At 42.3% G+C, this 24564-nt stretch overlaps 1 protein-coding gene across 1 annotated transcript in view; it reads left to right on the top strand.

Moving 5' to 3' along the window:
• Positions 1-9800: 9800 nt before the first annotated feature.
• fbxo41 (F-box protein 41) overlaps positions 9801-24564 on the top strand; it is a 47343-nt gene continuing 32579 nt past the window's right edge. Inside the window, exons 1-3 of the mRNA XM_061830578.1 lie at positions 9801-9931; positions 22721-23474; positions 23872-24101. Coding sequence (XP_061686562.1) covers positions 22848-23474; positions 23872-24101 — 857 coding nt within the window. The 5' untranslated portion in view covers positions 9801-9931; positions 22721-22847. The remainder of the gene's footprint in view (positions 9932-22720; positions 23475-23871; positions 24102-24564) is intronic.

The raw sequence follows: 24564 nt of genomic DNA, 5'->3' as shown, positions 1-24564 counted from the left end.
GGATCAAACCTGGGACCTCAGAACAGTGAGGCCAACGCTTTACCATCTAATCCACCGTTCCTCCAGTTTACATTCTTATTATTATTTTTTTGCAGCATTTTTTTAAAGGAATATTCCAATGTGTATATGTACAGTATAAAGTTTAATTTAAACAAGAACTCACATTAGAATCCATGATGTCTTGAGATACGGATTGAAGTACGTTACGCAACCAGGCTCATAACTCAAAGCGCGCGTATCTCAAGTCATCTTTCGCCTTTGAAATGAATGGAAAAGCCAATAATCCATTCCAGGCGCCGAAAGACAGCAAATAAAATAGCACTCTATGTTGTACTTTATTAAAACACACCTAAATGGAATAAATTAAAAAGAATTCAACATTTTGTTCCTCTTTTTATTTTTTTGCTTCAATTCAATGGACAACGTGCTGTTCCTTTTGGTGTGCACGCCTTGGCCACCTGCGGGCAGTGTAAAGCAGACAGAAACACAGACGAAGAAGAGTTTCACGACCGAATCAGTACGCTGCACGTATTTCTCGACTGGTTTTATGTCTAGGAAACCTCAACTAGGATTGGCAATAAACAGCTTAATATTAAAAAAAAATTAACCTAAGTAACAATATAAGGTGTCACGGTGGAGGGCTGGAAACCGTTGGCCTCACAGTTCTGAAATCCCGGGTTCAATCCCAGACCCACCCCTGTGGAGTTTGCATGTTTTCCCCTTGTCTGCATGGGTTTCCTCCGGGCACTCCGGTTTCCTCCCACATCCCAAAAAACATGCAACATAAATTGGCTCCAGCACTCCCCGCAACCCTTGTGAGGATAAGCTGCAAAGAAAATGGACGGCTGGAACAATAGAAAACGGAAGGAAGGATGAATGGCTTCGAGGTAATTAAAAAGCCAATAATCACCATCTCGAAAGAATTATTATATTACCTAAGAAAAGATAGATTAGATAGGGATTGGTCTTCTGATCAGTGTGTTCCTATTTGGTTAATGTACCTGCGTTGTACATGAGTTTAACGACCAAAATGTTACAAAAGGAACTTTTTGTGCAATATTGCAACAATTTGCGATGCAACCAGCATTCACGGCACCGCCTCGTCTGGTACACGGTCGGTACCAACTTTCATCTCTCCGCCTATTTATAGATCATAGAAAACCTCGACAGTGCTACCAAGCTAATTGAACACGAGCTAATAGCGGCGTGGGTTCAAAGGTTAAGGCAACGCGCAAAAAGCCCGCCAGCGCCATTAATCATGGCAATGAATAAATACAACGGCGTGTGTGTTGTCATACCTACAGTGAACAGTGGGGGGGGGGGGAGAAAAACATAAAAAATCACAAGGGCTGTACTTGATAAGACATACTTGTGTTACTATGGCAACATCGTGGCTCAAGCTAAGAATGCAGGGAGAATTGTTGTCATATTTGTAATTTTGTGTGTGTGTGTGTGTGTGTTTTTACGTAGCTTTCGTTATTATGAAACTACACTGGCACATTAATGGCTCCATTCAGAGATAATATCGAAAATAGATTTTTTTTTTTAATGCATGTGTCCAACACAAAAAGATCTCAATCCGTAATGCACTTTATTTATAATGCAGGCTGCACACATATTTAATAATAAAAGGAAGAAGAATAAAAAGAAAAAGTAAAAATAATTTCTTTAACAAATTCCTATTAAATATATATATATATTTTTAAAAATCACTATTTGCCCTGAGATGCACGAGCATCTATCGAAACAGTTTATTTTTTTTTTATTTTTTTTTTTTTTTGCTTTTGTTGTTGCATTTTAATTTCACAAGTACATTAAAAAAAGGCCCAGCCAACACACAACATCTACTTCCAACTGTGCTGCTTGAGTGAAAATAAAAGCTGGCGTGTTCACTCAGCAGCGCTTGGACCAAACTGAGAGAGGGAGGGAAAAAAAAAATTACTGCATACACGCAATTCTCTCCGCTGGGTTGAATAATAATAATCATAATCTTACAATTAATCACTCGTGACACCGTGAAGTGCCATAATGGCACAAATGCTTTTGTAGGTTTTGAAATGCGCACTTGGATTTGCATCGATGAAGGGTGAACGCGGTAATCCGAAATTGTACCACATTCGATCGTTTTAATCAAAATAATTCTCATTTGAAATGAAATATTGACACTGAGGCTGATTGGTTTTTTTTTCTTCTTTTTTTTTTCTTATTGTGAGTAAGCCAGTTGGCTGTGAAATATTTTGGATGTATCCAAAAAGTGAAATACAGCCAAAATTGCAATATACCGGTGGTGAATATATTTCTCCTTTTGTCCTTTTTTCGGTGCAAAACAATTCAAGTGTCGAGCAGCCGCCGCGTTTTATTGCTTAAAACCTTTTTTTCCCCTTTCTTTTTTTTAAATAATGCGGTTGAAAAGTATTTTCAATAGAATTTCAATTCTTCACATTTCAAATTTGAGGGTATGAGGCAACTCTTTGTGATGATGAAGACGGACATTCACCCCCCCCCCCACACTGACTTTTTCCTGAACCATTACTTAGTCCGTGCATTATTCTAGTGCCCCCTGCTGCTAAAAGCCACCACTGCTCGACATTTTGACTAATGTTGATGCAATATTACAGTACAGTTAAGTACATTAAAGTACTTTTTTTTTTTTAAAACGATGTGTTTATATCATCATGGCCGCACGTTGGCATAGTGGTTAACACGCGTCCGGCTCAATGACCGCGGATGTATCCTTTCAACATGGCACGTGCACAGGCAAGTTTGGGGGCGAGGGCTCAAGCACTACCCCCGCACCCCCAAAAAAAAGGGGGGACCCATTGACAAAATATATCATACCGTGCAGAATAAAAAAATGTAGCATGTATTTATTTCTGTTATCATGAACAACAGAGTCAATATGGACAAAGGAGGCGAAAGGCTGTTAGTGTGGACGTAAAAAGTCAGCGCAGCCCAGTCAAAATGTTAAAAACGTATCCACAATTCTCCCAAGGACCTAAATAAATCCCATTTTAAAACACTTATAGTAAAATTGATGACTGACAAGGTATTCTTAAAAAATAAAATAAGATCGAGGAAGGAAGGAGAATAAAAAGGACTGCAGTAAAATGAGCGCTTTTTTTTCATCGGGGACAGAAGGGTAGGTGGCTTGAGCACCATAAAGTGGATATGTGGGCACGTGGCTGATTTTTAATTGCATGTTCAAATTGATTTCGTAGAACAGATATTAAAACAGGAAGCACATCGGGTTGGCTGGTAAAGCGTTGGCCTCACAGTTCTGAGGTCCCGGGTTCAATCCTGGACCGGAGTTTGCATGTTCTCCCCATGCCTACGTGGGTTTTCTCCGGGCACTTCAGTTTCCTCCCACATCCCAAAAACATGCAACATTAATTGGACACTCTAAATTGCCCCTAGATGTGATTGTGAGTGCGGCTGTTTGTCTCAATGTGCCCTGTGATTGGCTGGCAACCAGTTCAGGGTGTACCCTGTCTCCTGCCTGATAACAGCTGCGATTGGCTCCAGCACTCCCGCGGCCCTAGTGAGGATAAGCAGCAAAGAAAATGAATGGATGGATGGAAGGAAGGAGAATAAAAAGCACTGCAGCAAAAACCATGCTTTTTTTGTTGTTGTTGTCCAGGACAGAAGGATAGGTGCTTGAGCACCATATGGTGGATACGAGTGCACGTGGCTGATTTTTTTTTTTTTTTCCATGTTCAAATTGATTTCTTCGAATAGATATTAAAACACCGTAGATTGCATGTCGCTGAAAGGCTAAATGCTAATGGCTAGCATGCAAATGATCACGGAGGCCCGCCAAAGAAAAAAAATGGTTTCCTGTTCTCCCATGTCAGGTGTTTTCAGATAGTGAGTACTTTAATTTGTAATTGTTTTAGAGTGTAGTTTTACACGCCAAATGTCCCAAATCCTTTTTTCGGGAGCAAATATCAGAAAGTTCCTCCTTTATTATACATAGAATGCATCATATGTAGCGTATATTGCAGTATAGCGCACGGGAACGGCAAGACTAATATGTGGCTGCGAGCGAGTGGTTTGCCGGAGTGCAGCAAAGGAAAGCACAGCATGTCTCAGTCTTCCACCAATCTAAAGACAATGAAGGTTCACCACACTGTAATTAGCCAACAATGACTTTGCCAGTCACGGCTCATAAATATGAATGAGGAGGGAGGGATGGAGGGAAGGTGTTGGGTCTAAATTTGCTGCCTTTTTTTTTTAATATTTTTTTTTAATTATTTTTTGACGTGGCCGCGCGTCATATTCATCCGATCAAAACCTCCCGAGGGAAAGACTTTTTAAAGCTTTTGTGTGTCACTCTTGTGCTGTCATGACTGCACGAGCGCAGCTTGTGGAGGGCGGCGACGCAGTGCACGTTAAACGAGAAACTTTGGATTTTTTTTTTTTTTAATTTTAAGACGAATAATACTGTTTTTTTTTTCTTTCTCCAAAACTCTTTTGGTGTCAGCTGTTATTGTGAAATAATGGAAATGTATCAGAGAATATGTTGGGTTGAAATTATGCTTAATGTTTCATTAGCATCCATCAAAAGTCCTTCCAGTGTCAACAAAGTCGATTTTGTTTTTCTCACCAAAAACGTCAAATGAATAGTAAAAGGGCAATTTGGGAATCCTTTATTTAGTACAGTATTTAATCATATATAGTATTTGTATTGTTTATGCTTGTTTGTATGTTGTTTGTAATGATTGCTTGTTGTCCTGGGTCAGGACTCTCTTGTGAAGGACATTTTTAATCTCAATAATAATAATCAAATTACTCCCCGTTGTGCATTTAGACACTGGACCTCTATTAGATGACACATTTTCCCCCCTTGTCAATTAACTTAAAATACATATTAATCTTATTGTTGCAGTGATAGAGCTGCCCACCTATAGAAATTGTGTTTTAAAAAAATGTTCCAAATTTGTCGGATTTTTCCATGTTTTCAAAATTTTGTCAAGAACATTACCACGGGACAGTTATTTCAATATATATTATGTATTAATATGATGTTAATTCTGCGTACTTTTCAATTGCACTACATAATCATGAGTTTATAACCATAATTGTTAAATTCAAAAGGTCTGTTAGATCATATTAATCAGATCTAGAACTCAACTAAAGCTCAGAACAAAAAAGTTTGTTTTTAGTTTTAGTTTTTGTATTTTGTCAATCTCTTGTTTTATGTCTTCTCTTCCATGCTATTTTTATTAAATATTTATATTTCCTAAGGTCAATGCTAATGAATTCATGGGACTAATAATAATAATCATTTAAAAAGATAATTTATCTTATTATAAAAACGATAAATATATTTAACCTCATCCCGCTCTCAGATGACGTCTCCAGTGACGTCTAGTTCATTTCCGGTTCAGAGGGCATCTTGTGAGGTCGTGAATTATTTTAACATTTATATCTCCAAACCCGCCTTGTTATTTTGTTGTTCGAAGTTGGCTATTCTGCGCAATAACGCGGTTCCATACAGACCGAAGAAACGTGTCAACTGTGCGACCTAATCACTTATTTCATTGTTTTCATGACGCGGTAGCTTAGCATTTAGCATCATGTTTTTCCGGCTTTGCCCACCTCCTCTTCACCTTCCGTCACAACAAACGTAAATGGCAGAAAGAAGCGATCGTGTTTTAAAAGAGTGGTCTTTTATTACGTATTGTTTGCTGCATAATAGAACAAGAGGTAGAAATTTAACATTTCAGCAATTGAAGAACATTGAAAAAATCCAACCGCTAAACTCATTTGATATGAATTTATTTGAAGTACTGATTTCCGCAAACAGACCTCCCTTATGACAGTAATTCCCTCAGTTCAAACATTAAACTAATATCAAATGTATACGAATTCATATGAACTCTCTTGCTAACCAAAACAGGAGCACCTACGGAAGTACATAATCATTCTTTCTCTTGATACATTTGGATACTGCATGTTGTGATTGACTTTCCTGATGAACACAAATGAATGGTGAAAATGTAGTTTTTATTTTTTCAGATTTTTTTATTACCCAAACACAGTTTGCCACCTAGAATTTTATTATACCCGATAAAAGATAATATTTTGTTTATTGTTCCACAGTGGAGCAAAGCTTAATCCGCTCTTAATGAGTCTGCTCATTCGGATCGACGCCGCGCTCCAATTAAGCCCCCAGGGGAGTCTTCCACTTTTGTAAATGGACGCCACACCTCAAATAGAAAATAAAAACAAAACCGTTTGTATTCATCATCACAGTACGACTGTCATGAGTTAGTCAGTTTCGTGTACTTAGTTCTTGGATGCTATTGTTCACTCATGAAAGAGTTAAGTACGGAGACCCTTTGAACTGTTTTGCTAACCAAAACAGCAGCACCCGAGTCCCCTCAGTCGTATTAATGATGCGCTAATGTTATGCAGTGGTGCCATCTTTAATATTCCACTAAACGCTGACATGCGATCGCTCCACAATGTTGTGTGCGTTCATGTAACACAAATAAGTCCCGCCCATCCCGCATCGGTTCTCAACATTTCCGCCGTATTTTTTTCCGTATCAGTTTTTATTTCATTTTAAACTTCATGTTTCCCTTGACCGTACAGTCCATATTTTGATATGGCGAAGATGCCTCCCTCATCTACAATTGAGTAAATAAACACAATTTGCCGGGGGGAATGTTGTCATTAATTTGTGAAAAATAAGGAGGGGGGGAACCACATCATGAGATGTTCTAAAAAATTAATTCACATTCGTAAAGGCACCGATAAAGGTCTCGTTATGTCTAAAACAAGAATTGTCAAAGTTTGGTTGTAGTACCATTCATGCTACGCTAATGCAAAAGAATTATCTATCCATCTATTCATCCATTTTCTTTGCCGCTTATCCTCACAAGGGTCACGGGAGTGCTGGAGCCTATCCCAAGTTGTCAACGGGCAGGAGGCGGGGTACACCCTAAACTGGTTGCCAGCCAATCGCAGGGCACATTGAGACAAATAGCCGCACTCGCAATCACACCAAGGGGCAATTTAGCGTGTCCAATTAATGTTGCGTGTTTTTGGAATGTGAGAGGAAACCGGAGTTCCCGGGAGAAAACCCAAGCAAGCACGTGGAGAACATGCAAACTCTACACAGGCGGGTCCGGGATTGAACCCGGGACCTCAGAACTGTGAGGCCAACGCTTTCCAGCTGATCCACCGTGCCGTTTTTAAATTGAATCATTAAGTTAATTTTTTTTTATGTCCCATTTTTAAGCGGTTTTAATATAAATATCCCGCACGATCCGTGGCTTGCAATCATTTTAAATTTAGGAATCAAACCCCTGCTTTTTCCAATGCACTGATAGGCCTACTAGACTACTGTATGTTGGTAACAATGTTACGTGGAAATATTATTTATTCATTTTTGAATCGTCACTGATAGTGTAGTGGTACACATAGCTAACTTTGGTGCCGGCAGCGTGGGATCGATTCCCGCTCAGTGGCGGACTGGCGACCAGTTCAGGGTGTAATCCTCCATTCGCCCGAAGCTAGCCGGGATAGGCTCTGACTTTCCCGCAACCCTCTTGAGGATAAGCGGCTTGGATAATGATATTTAGATTCAAGGCGGTACTCTGTTTTGATTGAAATTCATGGCCTTTAAAAGACCAAAAGTGATCCTCTGCAGGTGGCAAGTAAGCAATAACAAATTCATAAAACACGCGGAAACTGACGCATTGTTGTTAGCGTTGCCATCGCTCGTTTTAGATGGAGCCCTGCCACCTGTTTTCAAGTGCGCTAACTTTTTACCTGGAAACTTAGGAGGGGGGGGGGGGGGTAATGGCACCAGGCAACGCAGCGAGGGGAATGTTGACATTTTGGCATGAATAATTTGGCAGTCGCTGCGCCGTGATGAATTAGCGCCCGTTTGACACCTTAATGCTCTGCACCGCTCGCAATCACTTGGACTGGAGAAAAGTGGAAATGAATTTATTAAAAACACGTGAGAATTGAGGGGGGTGGGGGGCGGGGTAGAAGGGTTGGACACTAATTGCATTTGAATATTAACAATGAACTGTAACAACAACACATTGCTATCTATCCATCTATCATCTGTTCGTCCATCCCTCCGTCCATCTGTCCGTGCGTCCACCTACCATCATCTACCAGTATCCAAATCCTGTATCTATCCGTGTCATCCGTCCAACTATATCCATACATCTATCCATCTATCTATCCATCTGTAATCCATCCATCCGCCAATCTGTCCGTCTTCCCACATATCCTCGTCTCAAGGTCTTCAGTTGTCATGCAAACACGTTTACAACACATTTGATACCCACGTTCCCAGATTAGCCTGATAAATCTCAATACTTGTGAAATATGGATAAGAAACAAGAAGAAATATGACATATTTGTGTTCAAAAGGCTGAGAAATTATCTGTGGTGCCATTTTAAAAAAATATCTATATACAGTACAGTAAATTACAGTAGTCTTAAAAACAGTGCTGTCGCCCTCTGCTGGTAACTTTTATACAGCCCGAGTAGGAAAAGTCCACTACTTCTTATTTAGAGTTATTACCTCGTGAATAAACTGACCAATGGTATTTCCTGAATTATGACTTCATGATAAGAATCCTCAGTTTTATAATATTATAACATTCTACAATTACAATGTAAAATATTGTAATTACAGTGTAATAACATATATAGTTAGATTAGAAACTGTTAATATGATGTTCTGTCGCTTCACTTGAATTTAAAAGTTGGAACACTGAACATGCCAGTGGGTTTTCTCTGTAAACGGAATGCTAAAAAAATGAATTAGAAACCGTAAACTGATAGCAGAAAAGTTTCAGCGTGAAATACATTTATATTTTGGAAAAAAATTACAGTCAGAGAGCTATTTCGACCGTAGCTATTCCTTAAGATAAACTCATGGATGTTATGTAAAGTGTAAAAGAAAACGATCTTTTAAAAAATCTGTCATACGGTGGTTGCGGTACGAGCACCAGCGGGTGATGCGTTTTGGGCCTGGGGCTCCGTTGACCTATAATCATCTACTAATCTATTTTGTCTTTCACACCATCACACGGGACAATAATTTACACAAACGGAGTATAACCATGTGTGACATTAAAGAAGAGCACGTAAATGTGTACTGCCCAAGTACTAATCCACAAGGTGTGCAAGGCACAAAGACCTGGCAGCAGCACAATGTCCGTTTTACTGCAGCAAAAAATGTTTTAAAAAATAAATTTTAATTTTTTTTACATTTAATGTAATGATGTCATTATCATATGTTTTTAATAGCTGAATATTTACAGTGACGTTTTACTAATTAAAAGCAACAATAACTACATACTCTTGTTTTGCGGTGTGGCTGGAATGGATTAATGGCATTTCCATTCATTTCAATGGAAAAAGATGATTTAGCATACGAGCGTGGCCACAAAACAAATTGAACTTGTATCTCACGGCCCCAATTTGTCTCCGCAGTTCACTGTGTGCACTTCCTAAAATATGATCATTTTACTGCAAATTCTACAAGCCCCCAAGCGAGGGCTTGTAGACCACCGAGGGCCCGAAGACCCCAGTTTGAGAACCCCTGTGCCAAGCAGCTTACGGCTCACTTTTACACAGACTCTGTAGATGGGAGGGGTGTATTATTTTTGTGGGGTTTATTTTTTGCATCTGATCCCCCCCCCCCTCTCTCTCTCTCTCTCTCTCTCTCTCTCTCTCTCTCTCTCGCTCCCTCTCTGTCTCTTACACTCTCTCTCTTTCTCTCTCTCTCTCTTTCTCTCTCTCTCTCTCTCTCTCTCTCTCTCTCTCTCTCTCTCTCTCTCTCTCTCTCCCTTCTGCAGCAGCAGCCTTGTGACGTCAAGGAGGGCTGGAGCGCTTCCTCCGTCCTCCGTAGCGGCAAAGGGAAGGAAAATGAGCACAAGAGGATTGACATTGTGGGGTGAGTCTTTTCATTCTTTAAAATAAAAAAAAAAAAAAAACAACAACAACAAAAAACATCCTCATTGTACGAATGCATGCGTGGATGCCGTCCATCCATCGCGTCATGGGCGCTCCCCCCCCCCTCCCCCGCCGCCGCCAATTGACATCCCCAGATTAGCGGTGGGAAGCTAAAAGGAGGAGGAGATGTGAGAGGTGATGGCAGTGGGGTTGGTGCTGGGGGGGGGGGGGGGGGTTAAGTAAGCATGGCTTAATTTTGTTTGCAGCTGCACCCATGTCCGCGCACCTCAGCGGGGCCCTCGACCGTTTACGCTACAAGAATGTCATGTGCTGCTCGTTCGGGCTGGTCCACGCCCACATGATGTTGTGCAGCCTTGTGCCAACCCGCTCGGCGGCCGTGTGTGATGGTGATCAATGGGGCGGCCGATGCCTGCGTGGCCTGCATGGAAAGCTAGCACGGGAGATGACATGGGCGCGTCGACACGCATGCACACACTATTTTTTTCAATGATATCACGTAATTACGCACACTTGGGGCGCAAAAGCGGTGGAAAAGTAGAAAGTTTCTGGTCATCTGCTCATGAGATTACGAAATATGTCCTTGATGGGAAGTTTCCATGGAAGTAGATTAGTGCCACCGGGATTTGAATTTCAAATGCCACAGAAAACAGGATTTGAATTTTGAAATGTAAAGTGATCACATTTTCAATAGTTGCGCCAATTCGCTGTCTGAAATTCAACCGGCTACAATTCGCTGTCTAAGATTCACCGTCTGTGCCACCAGGCGGGATAACTTCAGGTCAGAACCGAAAACCCAGCCAATCGCAGTTACGCTTTCCTCGTCACGTGAAGTCACATACTTGTGAGGATAAGTGGCAAAGAAAATGGATGGATGGAGTGCTGGAGCCTGTCCCAGCTGTCCACGGGCAGGAGGCGGGGTTACACCCTGGGCACATGACGACAGACAACAATTGCACTCACAATCACACCGAGGGGCAATTTTACAGTGTCCAATTAATTTTGCATATTTTTGGGAAGTGGGAGGAAACCGGAGTGCCCAGAGAAAACCCACACAGGCACGGGGAGAACATGCAAACTCCACACAGGCGCGGGTCCGGGACTGAACCCGGGACCTCAGAACTGTGAGGCCAACGCTTTACCAGCTGATCCACCGTGCCGCCACATTTATGTCATATTGATATTCATTTATCTTATCTCTTATCTGATTATTATTTGTGTAAAAAACAAAACTGGGTAATTGCACAGTAATGAACTATGGTTTTAATCCACTTTTTTTTACGTGTCGAGCCGTTCATTAAAAATGAAGACGAAAATTTATGTAATCAGTGATATTACTCGGAGAAAGTCATTAAAATCCTAAAACAACAAATTGGATTTTTCAACGGGGTACTTTATCTTGTAATTGTTCCCAACTACATTTGCAAAGTGAAATTCCCAATGAAAAATGTCGCTCCTCACTTGGAGCCAGGAAGAGTGCAAAGTTGTGTTTGGCAAACTTGTGTGACTACAAGCCGTGACAAATTGGAGCGGTGCGTTCAAGTACATGCTGTGCCGTTGTAGAAAAAGCACAAAGAACAAAAAAGATGCTGTCAGCACCCTGAGGTCGGATGTAACCTACTCCGTCCGGTGTTGTGGTGCGAACCCATTTGTGTGTTTCCTTGTCGGCACTGCAGGATTGTAACTCAAGCGTGCAAGCACGCCATGACAGGTGTTGTGAATTGTGTGTGTTCATTACTGTTGCAGTTGTGCGGGGGCATATCCCAGCGGACTTTGAAGGCGTGGTACACCCTGAACAGCTCACTAGCCAGTCACAGGGCACATACACTGAAAAAAGGACGAGCACCAGTTCCATCTGCAGTGATGCCTCGGTTCTCGACCGCAATCCGTTCCAGAAAACGGTTCGAGAAGTGATTTGTTCGAAAACCGAATCGATGTTTCCCATTACAATGAATGGAAACAGAAATAATGCATTCCACGCCTAAAAAAAATGTGGCTTTTTGAAGCATTTTTTGTAGCTTTTCCTGATAATAGACTGCATAGTAGAAATACATGTATAGTTTAAACACTTTATATAATAGAATAATTTAAGAGATGTATTTATTTTTCGCTTAAAATGTATGCTTTATTAGTTGAGTACGCTAGGCTGGGAGTGCATTGCTGTATCTTTCACGAATCAGCCCCCAGCCTTGTAAACTTTTTTTTTTTATTAATATTAATTTACTGCAGAATAACTTTAAACAAGCAACTTGCCTTCTTTGGAGCCATGATTGGGGATTAATACGGCGGTCCTCACAGTAGTCCTCGGTAAGAAGAAAACCAAGAGTCACTACCGGGACAGGCTGCGTTATACAGAACAACAAAAGTGCGCTTGTTGTGCTGCGCGCGTTATGTCATTTACGGGTTTTTTTCGGGCGTGTTCGAAATGGCAATAACAAAATCCATCGTGGGTGGGTCAAATGCTTGCACCACGTGCGATGTTATTTCCTGTTTTTTGGGGGGGGCATTCGAATAGAAAATAACAAAACGCGTTGTGGCTGCTTGCGCATTTTGTCATGTGCAGGTTTTCTTTCGGCGACGTGGGAATTCACAACAAAGCGCGTCGTTCGTCAGCTGGTCTGGCCGCACGCAAAAAGTTATTTCCTGATTTTGTCGGGGGTGTTCAAGTACAGATTTTCGTTCGAAAACGGCGACGTTCGAGAACCGAGGCTTTAGTGTATCTAGACTACACTGGCACATTTAGCTATAGGTTTTTAGCTGACTTGGCTTCCTTCTGAAAACTTTTTATTTTAAATTCATAATCCTTACTTTAACCAGGATCCTTTGCCATACCCTGGCCAAAGATAAAATCCTGGCTTTGTTTTGTGTTTGTCGGTGCAGTAAATCCTTAGCGTGTTCATATCACGGACCAAGCTGCTGCCTTTCCAGGTTACTAGCTATGTTTACCACAGCGTTACTTCACTTTTTCTTTTAGCAGCTTTCAATAAATGAACATTTGTGAACTGAGGACACTAATTGTTGAACCGTTGTAGGTGGAATTCTTTCCCATTCTTACTTGATGTACCGGTTCAGCTGTTCAACAGTCCACAGTCTCCGTTGTCGTATTTTACGCTTCATAATGTGCCGTACATTTTCAATGAGAGACAGGTCTGGACTCTAGGCAGGCCAGTCTAATACCTGCGGTCTTTTCCTACGAAGGCACGCTGTTGTACTACGTGCAGGATGTGGTTTGGCATTGTCTAGCTGAAATAGCCAGAGGCGTCCATGGCAAAGATGTTGCTTGGATGGCAGCACAAGTTTCTCCAAAGCCTGTATGTACCTTTCAACAGTAATGACGACTTCACAGATGTGTAAGGTACCCATAATATTAGCACTAACGGCCCCAAATCATCCCCGATGATGTCTTTTGAACTATGGGTCCATAACAGTCCGGATGGTTCTTTTCTTGTGTGGCCCGGAGGACACAACATCCACAATTTCCAAAAACAAATTGAAATGTGAACTTGTCAGACCACAGAACACTTTTCCCACTCTTCATCTGTGCATCTTGGATGACCCTATCCCACTCCTCTTTGGTGCTTGTATTGAGAGAAGCTGGCAGAGTATCTGGGTGGCTTTTGGTTTGCATGGTAGAGTTTTAAGGTGCACTTACGGATGTAGCGCTTAACTGTATTTACTGACATTGTTTTTTGGAAATGTTCTTGAGCCCCTGTGGTGATATCCTTTACACACTGGTGTCGGTTTTTGATGCAGTGGCGCCGGAGGGATCGAAGGTCACGCATTAAATGTTGTTGTTTTTTGGTTTGCTGCTTTCATGCAGTGATTTTTCCAGATTCACTGAACCTCTTGATGATGTTGTGGACCGGAGATGATGAAATCCCTGAATTCCTTGCAACGCGACGTTGAGGAACATCGTCCTTAAACTCTGCAACTATTTTCTCACCTTGTCCCATCTTTGCTAGCGAATGACTGAGCAATTCAGTGAACCCCCTTTTATACCCAATCATGATGTTCCCAATTAGCTTGTTCACCTTTGGGATGTACCAAGCAGGTGTTTGTTAAGGATTCCTCAACTTTCTCGATCTTTTTTGCCACCTCTCTCAGCTTTTTTGGAACGCTTTGGATAACATCCCAAGTTTATTGGAATGAGGTTTGTATAAACAGCAACCGTCGATGCTAACCGTTAGCAGGTCAGTGGCAATTTCCATTGCTAGCGGTCGGCTTTTCTCAAGGCAACATTGTTCCGTTGGTGCAAATCAACAACACGTATTTGCACGAGTTTTATTATTAGCCGTATATTTTCAGCACAGAATGTGGGAGATAGATTTGTGGAACGTCCTGTGATGCATTTTATACTCTCACAAATTTGCATTGCCATCGCTTTGCGGTTGTGAGCTAGTTGTGTGTATGGGAGAATCCATTGAGTTGTGTATGAATGCGACATTTACCCCACAAGATGCAGTCTATTGTCTTTACAGTTTTGACAGTGGAAGACCGTGACATACAGTAGATCGTCAGTAGGCGGCGCTGTATGCAACATTTCAGCCAGCTTGATGACTTGCTGCCTTCAATGTTTCATGGGAGTTTTTAGAATTAGCAACATCTGTCATATTGACTTTCCCTTTGCCATAATGTTCTAAGTTTAATTGTAATTTGCGTTAGGCGCTACGAATCGTTTTGGATTGTCCCCCGACGGCAAAGGCCGCCAATAGCCGCTCTTAAGTTGTTTGGGCTGCCTGTGGAGTGCAACGGTGCTCATTCAAGTGTCGCTTATATATCAAAAATGTGGCTCATCATTCTGACCTTTGGGCATGTCAACTTTTCTCCCAGTGCAAAAGTCTCTCTGTGTAGAAAAATGGTGACGCTAATATGGAAATGTCACTTATGCAACATATTAAATTGCTTTCACTTTTGTAAAGCAGCAGGGGAAAATTTGACCTTCGACTGGCATGTGTTTTTTTTTTTTTCACTGGATTTTTCCTGTTATTGTTGCAAAATCTTCCATATCCATATATGGGTCATTCAAAACCTTTTCCTCCCAAAATTAATTATGTCCTTTTCATCATCTCCGAGGTTTGCATTTTTTTGTGACTGTCGTAATATATTTTCACAGTTATCCGATACAAAAGTGGCAACACATGTTTCTGTTGTGACAATTTTAAAATGTTTTTAACTTATTTTAAGGACTGTAAACAACACTTGGCGGCTAGTTCTAACTTTCCATCACGTACATACAATGTGACTCCGTTCCAGGAGTGGCGTATCAAAAGGTAAACAATTTTAATGAGAAAAATACCATTAGTATAAAAACACGCAGTAGCCTAATGACATAATCAATTAGCATTAAAATTAATTATCCATTTTTTGGTCACACTTTCTCTTAAAATTCACATTGTGCTGCTCGTTCTGGTGTGTGATCTTGGCCATCTGGGGGCAGTATAATATATATGCATACGATATATATACATTTATGCTTTACTCAGCCCATCTCTCGGTGTCTCAGTACGTCAGGATTATTAGTCATTCCTCGTAGAGGATTGTGAATATTGTTACCGTATGTTATCTGAGACGTGTGTCGCTGCAATGTTCGTGTTCAGATATGTGTTGTTTGAAGGGGTTACGATGTCATCACAAACAGCATTGTTATTAGTTCACGCAAGTGGCAGTACAGTACAGAATCTTTCAAAATTAGCGGAGGCTATGTAGTCTTGAATCCACAACATGTAATTCTTTGTTTTATGTCTCCCGTAATTTCCGGCCTACAAGCCGAGACTTTTTTCACACGCTTTCCAACCTGCGGTTTATGCGGTGATGCGTAGCATTAGCGTGCCGCTAGCGTTAGCACGGCGCTAGCATTAGCGCACCTGGTTATAAGCCTCGGTACACAGAAAGAGTTTAACGCTAGTGCCGCGCTAACACTATCCCCGCTCTAACGCTAAACTCTTTCTGCGTACCGAGGCTGATAACCAGGTGTGCTCTATAGGCCGGGAATTACGGTAATTTGATAGTAACGTTCAGCTGAGAGTGGCAATAAGACATTTTACTAATGTTATATGATCAAACTGCTACTTGTTGTGAAGAGAATTGAGTCACCTGGCACCACACAGGGCTCGTATCTCAAGTTTGCGCTCGCACGTCCAAGCAAAAAAAACTGGCCGATCTACGGCTCTCGAAAAAGTCGTACTAAATATGATTGTGTACAAAAAAAAAAGCAAAAAGAAGATAAGAATGTGCAGCGTTTCAGTATGTCTTGCATGTTAGGTCAGCTCAGGCTGTATGTATGAGAAAACCTCAGAGATTCATCCGCTTATCCCAGCAGCCATTCGCTACCTCATTTGCTTCACATTTCCATCCTGGAAGCGTGTCGCCGACTTTAAACACGGAACTGTTTGCGTGTGCCTTTCAGGGCACATCATCTGTAACTGGGTACTCTACAGGGTATCCCATAAAAATGGAATATGTATATCTGAGTACATATTTTTAATACTACGTATTATGTTGCGTAAGTGTATAACACATCATTCCTACTTATTATCATTATTATGCAAAATATTGATGTCCTTTAATTATAATTTAATAGGCTCCAGCACTCCCTGTGACCCTTGTGAGGATAAGCGGTGAAGAAAATGGATGGATTATAATTTATTAATTTTTTTTTTAAAATAAAATGGAAATTTTGTTTTTGCAAAAAAAAAAGTCATTAATTTTTAAAAAAATATTATTTGTAAGAACGCTTTGAACCAATTTCTGAACTAGACATCTATTTGAAAAAAATGATTAAAAACATTTGAGTACATTAAAAAAAAAATAGTAAGACAAATGCAACAAATATTGCAGGGCGCTTCGTATTGTAAATTCTTGAGGGGGGGGGGAGATTAAATAACGGAGTGAACCGTATGAAGTCTGTGGGCTGTACTTTGGACACCCCTGTCTGGACTGTATGCCACCGGTTCACAACGGCGGTGACATGCAAGTGCCCCCTCCCATGTAAAGTATGCCTTGTTGATGTCTGCATGCGAGGGTAGAGCTGTTTGGATCAATGGTAGACAGTGGCAGGTGGGCGGGGGTTTGTGGGGGGGTGTTGTCAGCTCTCACTGGAGGAAGTTATTGAGTCTCCTCTCCCTGACCTGACCTGACCTCGCTGCCAATAACGATTCCGCCGAACCGCAATGAGAGCCGCTTTAGCATTCGTGTTGTGTTGGAGAAAAGTGGCACGTTTCTGTTCTGCTGAGTCCCGGAGGCGTCCTTTGCGCATTTTCAAACTCCTGCCAATTGTCCAAATAAATTAAGAGGAGGAAGAAAGAATTGCAGGCGTCTGCGGACGATTGCTAACCACCACATAATGGGCTTCGCTTAACTTTGTGTGTCTTCATCTGTACCGAAAACTCAAAATAGATGAAGATAGTGGACTTATAAATTTTTATTGTCAGTTGCTCAGCTCGTTGGCCTCACAGTTCTGAGGACCCGAGTTCGATCCCGGCCCCGCCCGTGTGGAGTTTGCAACATTAATTGGACACTCTAAATTGCCCCTAGGTGTGAGTGCAACTGTTTGTCTCCATGTGCCCTGTGATTTGCTGGCAACCAGTTCAGGGTGGGACTGTAATTAGACTATTTAAGTTGGAGTTTTGGTCACTGGCATTTGCTGGTTCCTTGCCATGAGGTAGTGAATTGCATTCACTGACAGTAGAAATCTCCACCACTGAAAATTGTGTAGTGTTGAGCCATCCTCGCCACAGTGTTTCTGTGTTTAGCCCTGTCTCAGCTTATGTTCCATAGTCAAGTCCTAGTTCCTAGTTTGTCTCCTCGTCATCAGACCTCGCTGCATGTCTTTTGGATCCTGCTTAGCCTAGCGTTTCTCTACCTCTGCCTTCTCGGTTTGCTTACACCGTGTATGACCTCAGCTTGAATAAAACTACGCCTAACATCATGTCTTCGTCTTGGAGTCCTGCATTTGGGTCCAGCCCCGCACCGGAGGTTCGTGACAGCTGCATATCCTGTACAGGGAGATTCTTATGGTTGTGGTGATTTAAAGTATTTTTCTGGAAAAAAAATGGGTGCGTGAAACGGAAATTAGAGTCTCCGTGTAATCGAATTTATCACAAGTGCTTTTGCCGTGCCCTTGGCTGTCAGTCGGGGAGCCTCAGGTAGCGAGCGTGTCCTGTCACGGCAGTCCCGTTGCATTTCTGCGAGGCTAAAACACTCTTGACGTGCACACACAGGAGACCACAGGCCACGGGGAGCTCTTAGCTAACCTCCTAGGTGGTTTTGTGTGTATCTATACTTGTGTGGAAACGTGTAAAAGGCTCGTGCTGTGAGAATCTGTGAGCTTTTTAAGTGTGTATCCCCCGCTATTGTTTGCTTGCATTTATTTGGATTTCAGCGTTGACGGTGAATGTCCGGCAGGAGCGCGGCGCCATTTCTTAAGCGTGGGCTGATGCTCGTGTCGCACCTCTTCCAACACGAGTCTTGGCACTAAAATTGTGCGCACGGTGGCACGCTGCTTGTTTGACCATGATGTTGCAATATCGCTGGGTTATAAGAGAAAATAATAATACAAATTTTAAAAAAAAACTTTGAAAAAGGGCAGGCGTGATTCTCTGTCCTTTTCACACAATGAAGCAAAACAAATGTGCACTAAACACCACGGACACAAAAGAACAAACTACAGTATTGCTTTTACTGACCTATTCAAGCTACATGCATTATGATTTTTGATATCTTAACTGTGTTTTAAAATGTGAGCGACCTCACTCGTGACCAGGAAAGAAATGGCAATTGTGTTCTTACTTTTATTGTAAGTATTGTGGAGCTTGAGAGTAAAGTGCCATAAATAGTGAAAAAAAAGTAATCGATGCCCTCCCTCCACCCAAAAAAAAGTTTACCACTGCCGATATTAATATAATGGTGCTTTGAGATATGATATCAGCCTTCATTCAGCCATTTTTTAAATTTGAGATATGAGCGGAGTATTGTGGCACTTAACTCTGTTTAACTCACACTAAGTCTTTGGTAATTAATAAACTATTCTTCAAAATAAAATTCAAGCCGAGAAAATAGGAGGTCATTGAAAAAAATGCACCAGAAGTACGCATGTACACGTACATGTGTTGTTTAAAGACTCCAGGCTAAACTTAGCGACATTCCAAGCTCCGCACACAGTGGTGCCTCGGTTCTTGACCATAATCCGTTCCAGACGGCAGTCCAAGAACCGATTTGCTCGAAAACCGAATCAACCGCCGCGCGTTATGTTATTTCCGGGTTCTGTTGGCTGCGTTCGAGTACCGATTTTCGCTCGAAAACAGACGCAAAAATAATCTCAAAATGTTCGTTCGATAACCGATTTGTTCGAGAACGGGGACGTTCGAGAATCGAGGCACCACTGTACTTCCTTGACACCAATTCCCGTTTAGCCCATGCTTTGGCAGCATTTAGTACTATCTTTGGTTATTTCAGAAAGAGGACAAAAACAGCAAACAGGTGAGTTTATGTCAATCGCTGGGGTTTGGTTCTACAAGGGGGAAAAAATTATGAATAGTGGACCGCAAATATGTGGGGGATTACTGTATTTTGATCCTCTTCAAGGGTTTTTATCCCTGTCATGACAACCACTGATCATTTCATGATTTCTAATTTGAAGGTTGATAACTGACATGTTGTTAAATGAACGAAGGGATCCTCCATTTTTTTCTTATCTTTGTACGAGACATGTCGCAATCCCGCCGCGAGAGCCGAATCTCCCCCTTGCAGGAGGCTCCTCTCAGGCGTTCAAGCTCGGAACGCTTCCGTGCTTTTATCGTTGAGCCGCGCTTGACGAAGGTGACACTTCCTGGCGCGCACTGGCTGCCTTTGGAATAGGAGTCTCAAGGCCACGGCTGAGTGATGTGCCATCTGAAAACAAAGCCAAACCCCCCACAAGGTTATGTTTTCAGAGCTGTTTGTTAATTAGTCACACAATTCAGTTTTTGTTGTGGAAGTGCGCAACAGAGGTCAAGGAGGAAAATCCTTTGTATTATTGATGACTGGATAAATGCAATGCGTAGGGAAAAACGACTTATCCGAAACCGACGTCACTGTTGCGCTGCATGCGTGTTTCGGTAACTATTTTTCAGGAGCGGCTGACTGATTGTGATCGTACGCAACGATACTATAATTTCACATGTACAAAGCAAAGCGTGGAGAGTCTCTGTCGCCGAAATACGCTGGAGCGGTCAGTGAGCGGGGTGATTGCCAATAGCCTTTGAAAATACTCTCACACTCTCCTTTATTATTATTACCCGTTCCCTCACTTAATCCAAAATGGCTGCTCCCAACCAAAAATGGCCTACTTCCTGTTCAATTTCAGGTATGAGTCCATGAGTTCAGTTACGTTCAGAACTGCCAAAAAGGCGATTGATTAGTTTGAACGTTAATAAACACAGCAGTTCCAGGAGGTTCTGGTGCCAAGTCAAAATGAAATATATAAAAAAAATATCTAATAATTTACAGGATGCCCAAGTGTGACATGTGGCTGCCAGGCATCCTTAACGCCTCTCATTTTCCTGCCTCATTGAACGCCTCATTCGATGTTGTTGTGAAGCAGATGGGGAGGCCAACTGCCTGCAGAAATTATTGTCGTGCTTGCGGAAAAAAACTCTTGCTTTTATAAGTGGGCACAGCTTCCTCATGCCTTCTCTTCTATTTATTATTATTATTTGATTTAAGAAAAAAAAATTGGCAGCCTGTCCAGATTTCCAAATTGATCTCTTTTTTTGTCTAGTAAGAAAAAAAGAGCTGTTAGTAAGTGTCATTATCTCACTTTCCAGAAGGTGTCGTTCTCACCTATCCAGAATTGAGAAATTGAATGGTGTTGCTAACCAAAACAGTAGCACCTACTGAAGCGCATTTAACGCTTCCCTACGCTCTATTGAATATGATCTGATGTTACACAGAGATGGCGTCTGTATACATATCTGTATTTATTTACTTGAGTTCTCGACCCAATCCGTTCCAGAAGGCGGTTCGGGAAGTTTTTCAAGATCCGAATCAATATTTCCCATTACGTTTAATAGAAAAAGAAATAATGTGTTCTCAGCCTTTTTAAAGCATTTTTTTTCAGCTTTTTGTGATAATAAACTGCATAGTAGAAATACATGTATAGTTTAAATACTTTATATAATGAAATAATTTAAGAAATATAATATTTATTGGTCAAAATGTATGCTTTGCTTTTAGTAGTAGAGTAGGCAAGGCTGGGAGTGCATTAGCGTATCTGTAGCGACTCGGCCCCCAGCCTTGTAAACTTTTTTTTTAATCAACAAAAGTGCAGAATAACTTTAAACAAGCAATAACTGGAAAAAGAGCAAAGAAAATTTGTTTTTTATTTTTACAAAATGTAACATACGAAACAGCTCGTAATTCGAGTTAATGAGATCTTTGAAACAAAACAAAAATGCAGAAATGCTAATGGAACAGAGCATTATTAAAGTTCACAAGAAAAAAAGCAATGCAAAATTATCAACTATCAAATCTCTCGGGTGGGGGTGACTCGCCCCCTGGAAGCGCGTCGTGGGTCAGCTGGTCAGGCCGGCCGCGTTATGTTATTTTCGGCTTTTTTCGGGGGCGTTTGAGTTCTCGATTTCCGTTCAAAATCAGAAGCAAAAAAATCTTGAAATTTTGGTTCAAAGTCCGATTTGTTCGAAGTCTGCGATGTTTGAGAACTGAGTTTTCACTACACATTCAAATTTAGCGACGTTGTTTAGAAGACGTATGCGTACGGATGAATTGCTTCTCTCTCTACTGCTTTGTTGTGTTCAGAGCACATGCTGCTGATTGCAGAAAACGGCAAAGAATTAGTTTTCCTGCTTTTGTCATCAGTTCACCTTTGGCGGAGGTCAAAACTGTACTAGTTTGGTTATACTTGGTGTGGTATCATTTCAGATTCGTGTTGTAGGAGGAACAAAGATTACATTAAGGACCTCGCAGCTGCAAATTCTCTAAACAATCACTTTCACTCCTTTGGCATCCGAGGCTGACTTTGACCTAATAATCAACACATTGCTTGATTAGAGGATTTTATTTTGATTATAGAGAGCCCTTAAGTCTTTCAAGACTCCGAACAGTTATTAGTGTGCTGGAGCACTCTCAGTAATGGATCCATTTCCTGTTGCTTCTCCCTGGTTTTCCGTGGAGTCGTTCATCATACGTGATGAACGGTGATGGCAAATGTGGCTCGGTGAGGGACGGGTTTCGTGTTTCTTGACCTTTTCACTTGGAAATCAATAACGCAGAGCACAGAATGTAGACATACTGTATTAGTGTGGCTTGTAAAAATGTAAGTGCTGCATGTTCGTTGTCGTACGAGCGTAGAAGTTCCGTCTGTCAATTTTCTATCGCGGCTGCCCTCATTAGTGGTGTGGGCGAACTGAACTGAACCGGGGTACAGCAGGACTTTGCAGTTACATGGTAGTGACCGGCTATTCGTGGGGCAATGGGACCAAGACCTGCTACCACTAGAGAAAATCTGCAAGTAATTGATCCGCAAAAAAAAGTACTGTTCTGGAATGGCCTAGAGACCTCACAAGACAGCGGCAAAGGACTACTTTTGTCTAAATGAAGCTGCTCAACTCACTTCAGCAGCTGCCAAGATGCCACCAGATCGCGCCAAATCTTTAGCCTGAGCCAAAAAACACAAAACAGAGGACAAGTTCCCCCCAAATACTCAAATGCCGAACCGGGCTTCACTATATTATTTTATTATTCTCTCAAGCCAGCATTGTGTTTTCTTCTGTTGCAGGCTTGGACGATGCCGTGACAAGACCAAGTGACAGTTGCCACCATGCGAGCTTCTAAAATCCGTCACCCCCCCGCCGATCACCCGATACTGTCGCCATCGACGGATACTGTCGCCATGAGAGGATCCGATGGGTTCTCGGCCCAGCGGCGCCACCGTCCGGTCGCGTGAGCGCCCCCGCCACCTCTTCCCGCAGATCCCGCGCGGCATGGCCTCTCTGGACCTGCCATATCGCTGTCCTCGCTGCGGGGAGCACAAGCGCTTCCGAAGCCTGTCGTCCCTGCGCGCCCACTTGGAGTACAACCACACGTACGAGACCCTCTACGTTCTCTCCAAGTCCAGCAGCGTCTGCGACGCCGCCGCCCTGCTGCCCCTGGTGACGGAGGGAGCCCTCCTGCCGCCGCCCAACAATAACGACCCCCTTGAGCCTCTGCAGCCGTCGGCTTTGAAAGAACGCCGCTTCCCCTGCCGCGAGCTTCCTTGCGTGGACGACCTGAGTTTGACGCCGGCGAGCTCCAACACTCCCGCCAGGTACATCCCCAATGTGGAGTTTCCCCTGGGGGAGATTTTGATGAAGACGGCCATGACATCCACAGACCCCGGCCCCTATGGGAACCCCAGTACAGCCGTGGCCGTAGCAGCTAACGTCGCCGCCAGCGCAGTGGAGGCGGCTTATGAAGAAGGCCTGGCCAGGTTGAAGGCTCGCGCGTTTGAACGTCTTGAGCTGGATGAGAGGATGGAGAAGCTTTCTGAAGAGGTAAATAGGAACAAATTTCATTTTTGATTCCAGTGAGGCCATTTTCATGACGGTTAGCTCCCAAAGACAGGGTATATCCAGTACAGGGGTCTTTTTTTATGTGTGTATATATATATATATTTTTTTTTAAGGTATCGAACAGACTTCAAATAGACTATTTAGTTGCAAATGATTGATGATCACAACCACTCGTCTGCTTTTAAGCCAGCCAATGTCTCCTTTAATTGGAAACCCGAGTTGCAGTTTGAGATTTTAAGATGTCACCGCGTATAACATTACAGAAATATATTGTTTTTAAAACAAGATGTGCTTACAATGATTGCGTTTCTTCTGTAACGGCCAACACATGGGCATTTCACTGGTTTCATGTACGCCTCAAACATCTGTCGTCCTGTAGGTGGAGCAGAAAATAGCGGCCCGCGTAGGCCGACTCCAGGCCGAGCTGGAGAGAAAGAGCTCCGAGCTGGAGCGGGCCAAGCATGAGAGCGAGCGGCTCAGCCAGGAGAAGCAAGAGCTCGAGGACAAGGCCTTGGAGCTTTCCCGGCAGGTGGACGTCTCGGTGGAAATGCTGGCCAACCTAAAACAGGACCTGGTGAACAAGGAGGCGGAGCTCAGCCACAAGCAGCAGTAAGTGACATGCGTAGTCACGTCAAAAAAAAACACAAAAAAAAACCCCACCTTGAATCCACTTTTGTTTGGCGGTGTAGTCACCCTTCTTCCCGAATTGTAGGCCGCGTTAACCCCAAGTAAAAGGGTCATTTAAAAATAGCCATACTAAAATATCCAGAATTGGACGAGGGTTTAAAACCTCATTGCGAGGTGTTTTGACCATATCACAAAGGAGTTTGATGCGAAATCGTAATACATCTGTGGGCACCGGGCACAGTGCTGCAATTGTTTTTTTTTTTTTTGTTAATTTTATTTTATTACCGTCCCTCTCAGCGTTGTCCCGGTGCTTTTATATCAGCCTTCATTAGCAGATTGATTTTCCGCAGCCCTGGACTCTGTCCTCTTTCGCTGTAGAAAATGAAAATCCATCAAAAATCCCATTTGCAGACTCAAAGTATTGTAAGAAGGAGGCCAGCTCCTT

This window comes from Syngnathoides biaculeatus, chromosome 9 (assembly GCF_019802595.1).
Source record: "Syngnathoides biaculeatus isolate LvHL_M chromosome 9, ASM1980259v1, whole genome shotgun sequence".
Taxonomy (NCBI): Eukaryota; Metazoa; Chordata; class Actinopteri; order Syngnathiformes; family Syngnathidae; genus Syngnathoides; species Syngnathoides biaculeatus.
Note: the sequence above shows the minus strand (reverse complement) of the source record. Positions and strands in the feature narration are given on the sequence as shown.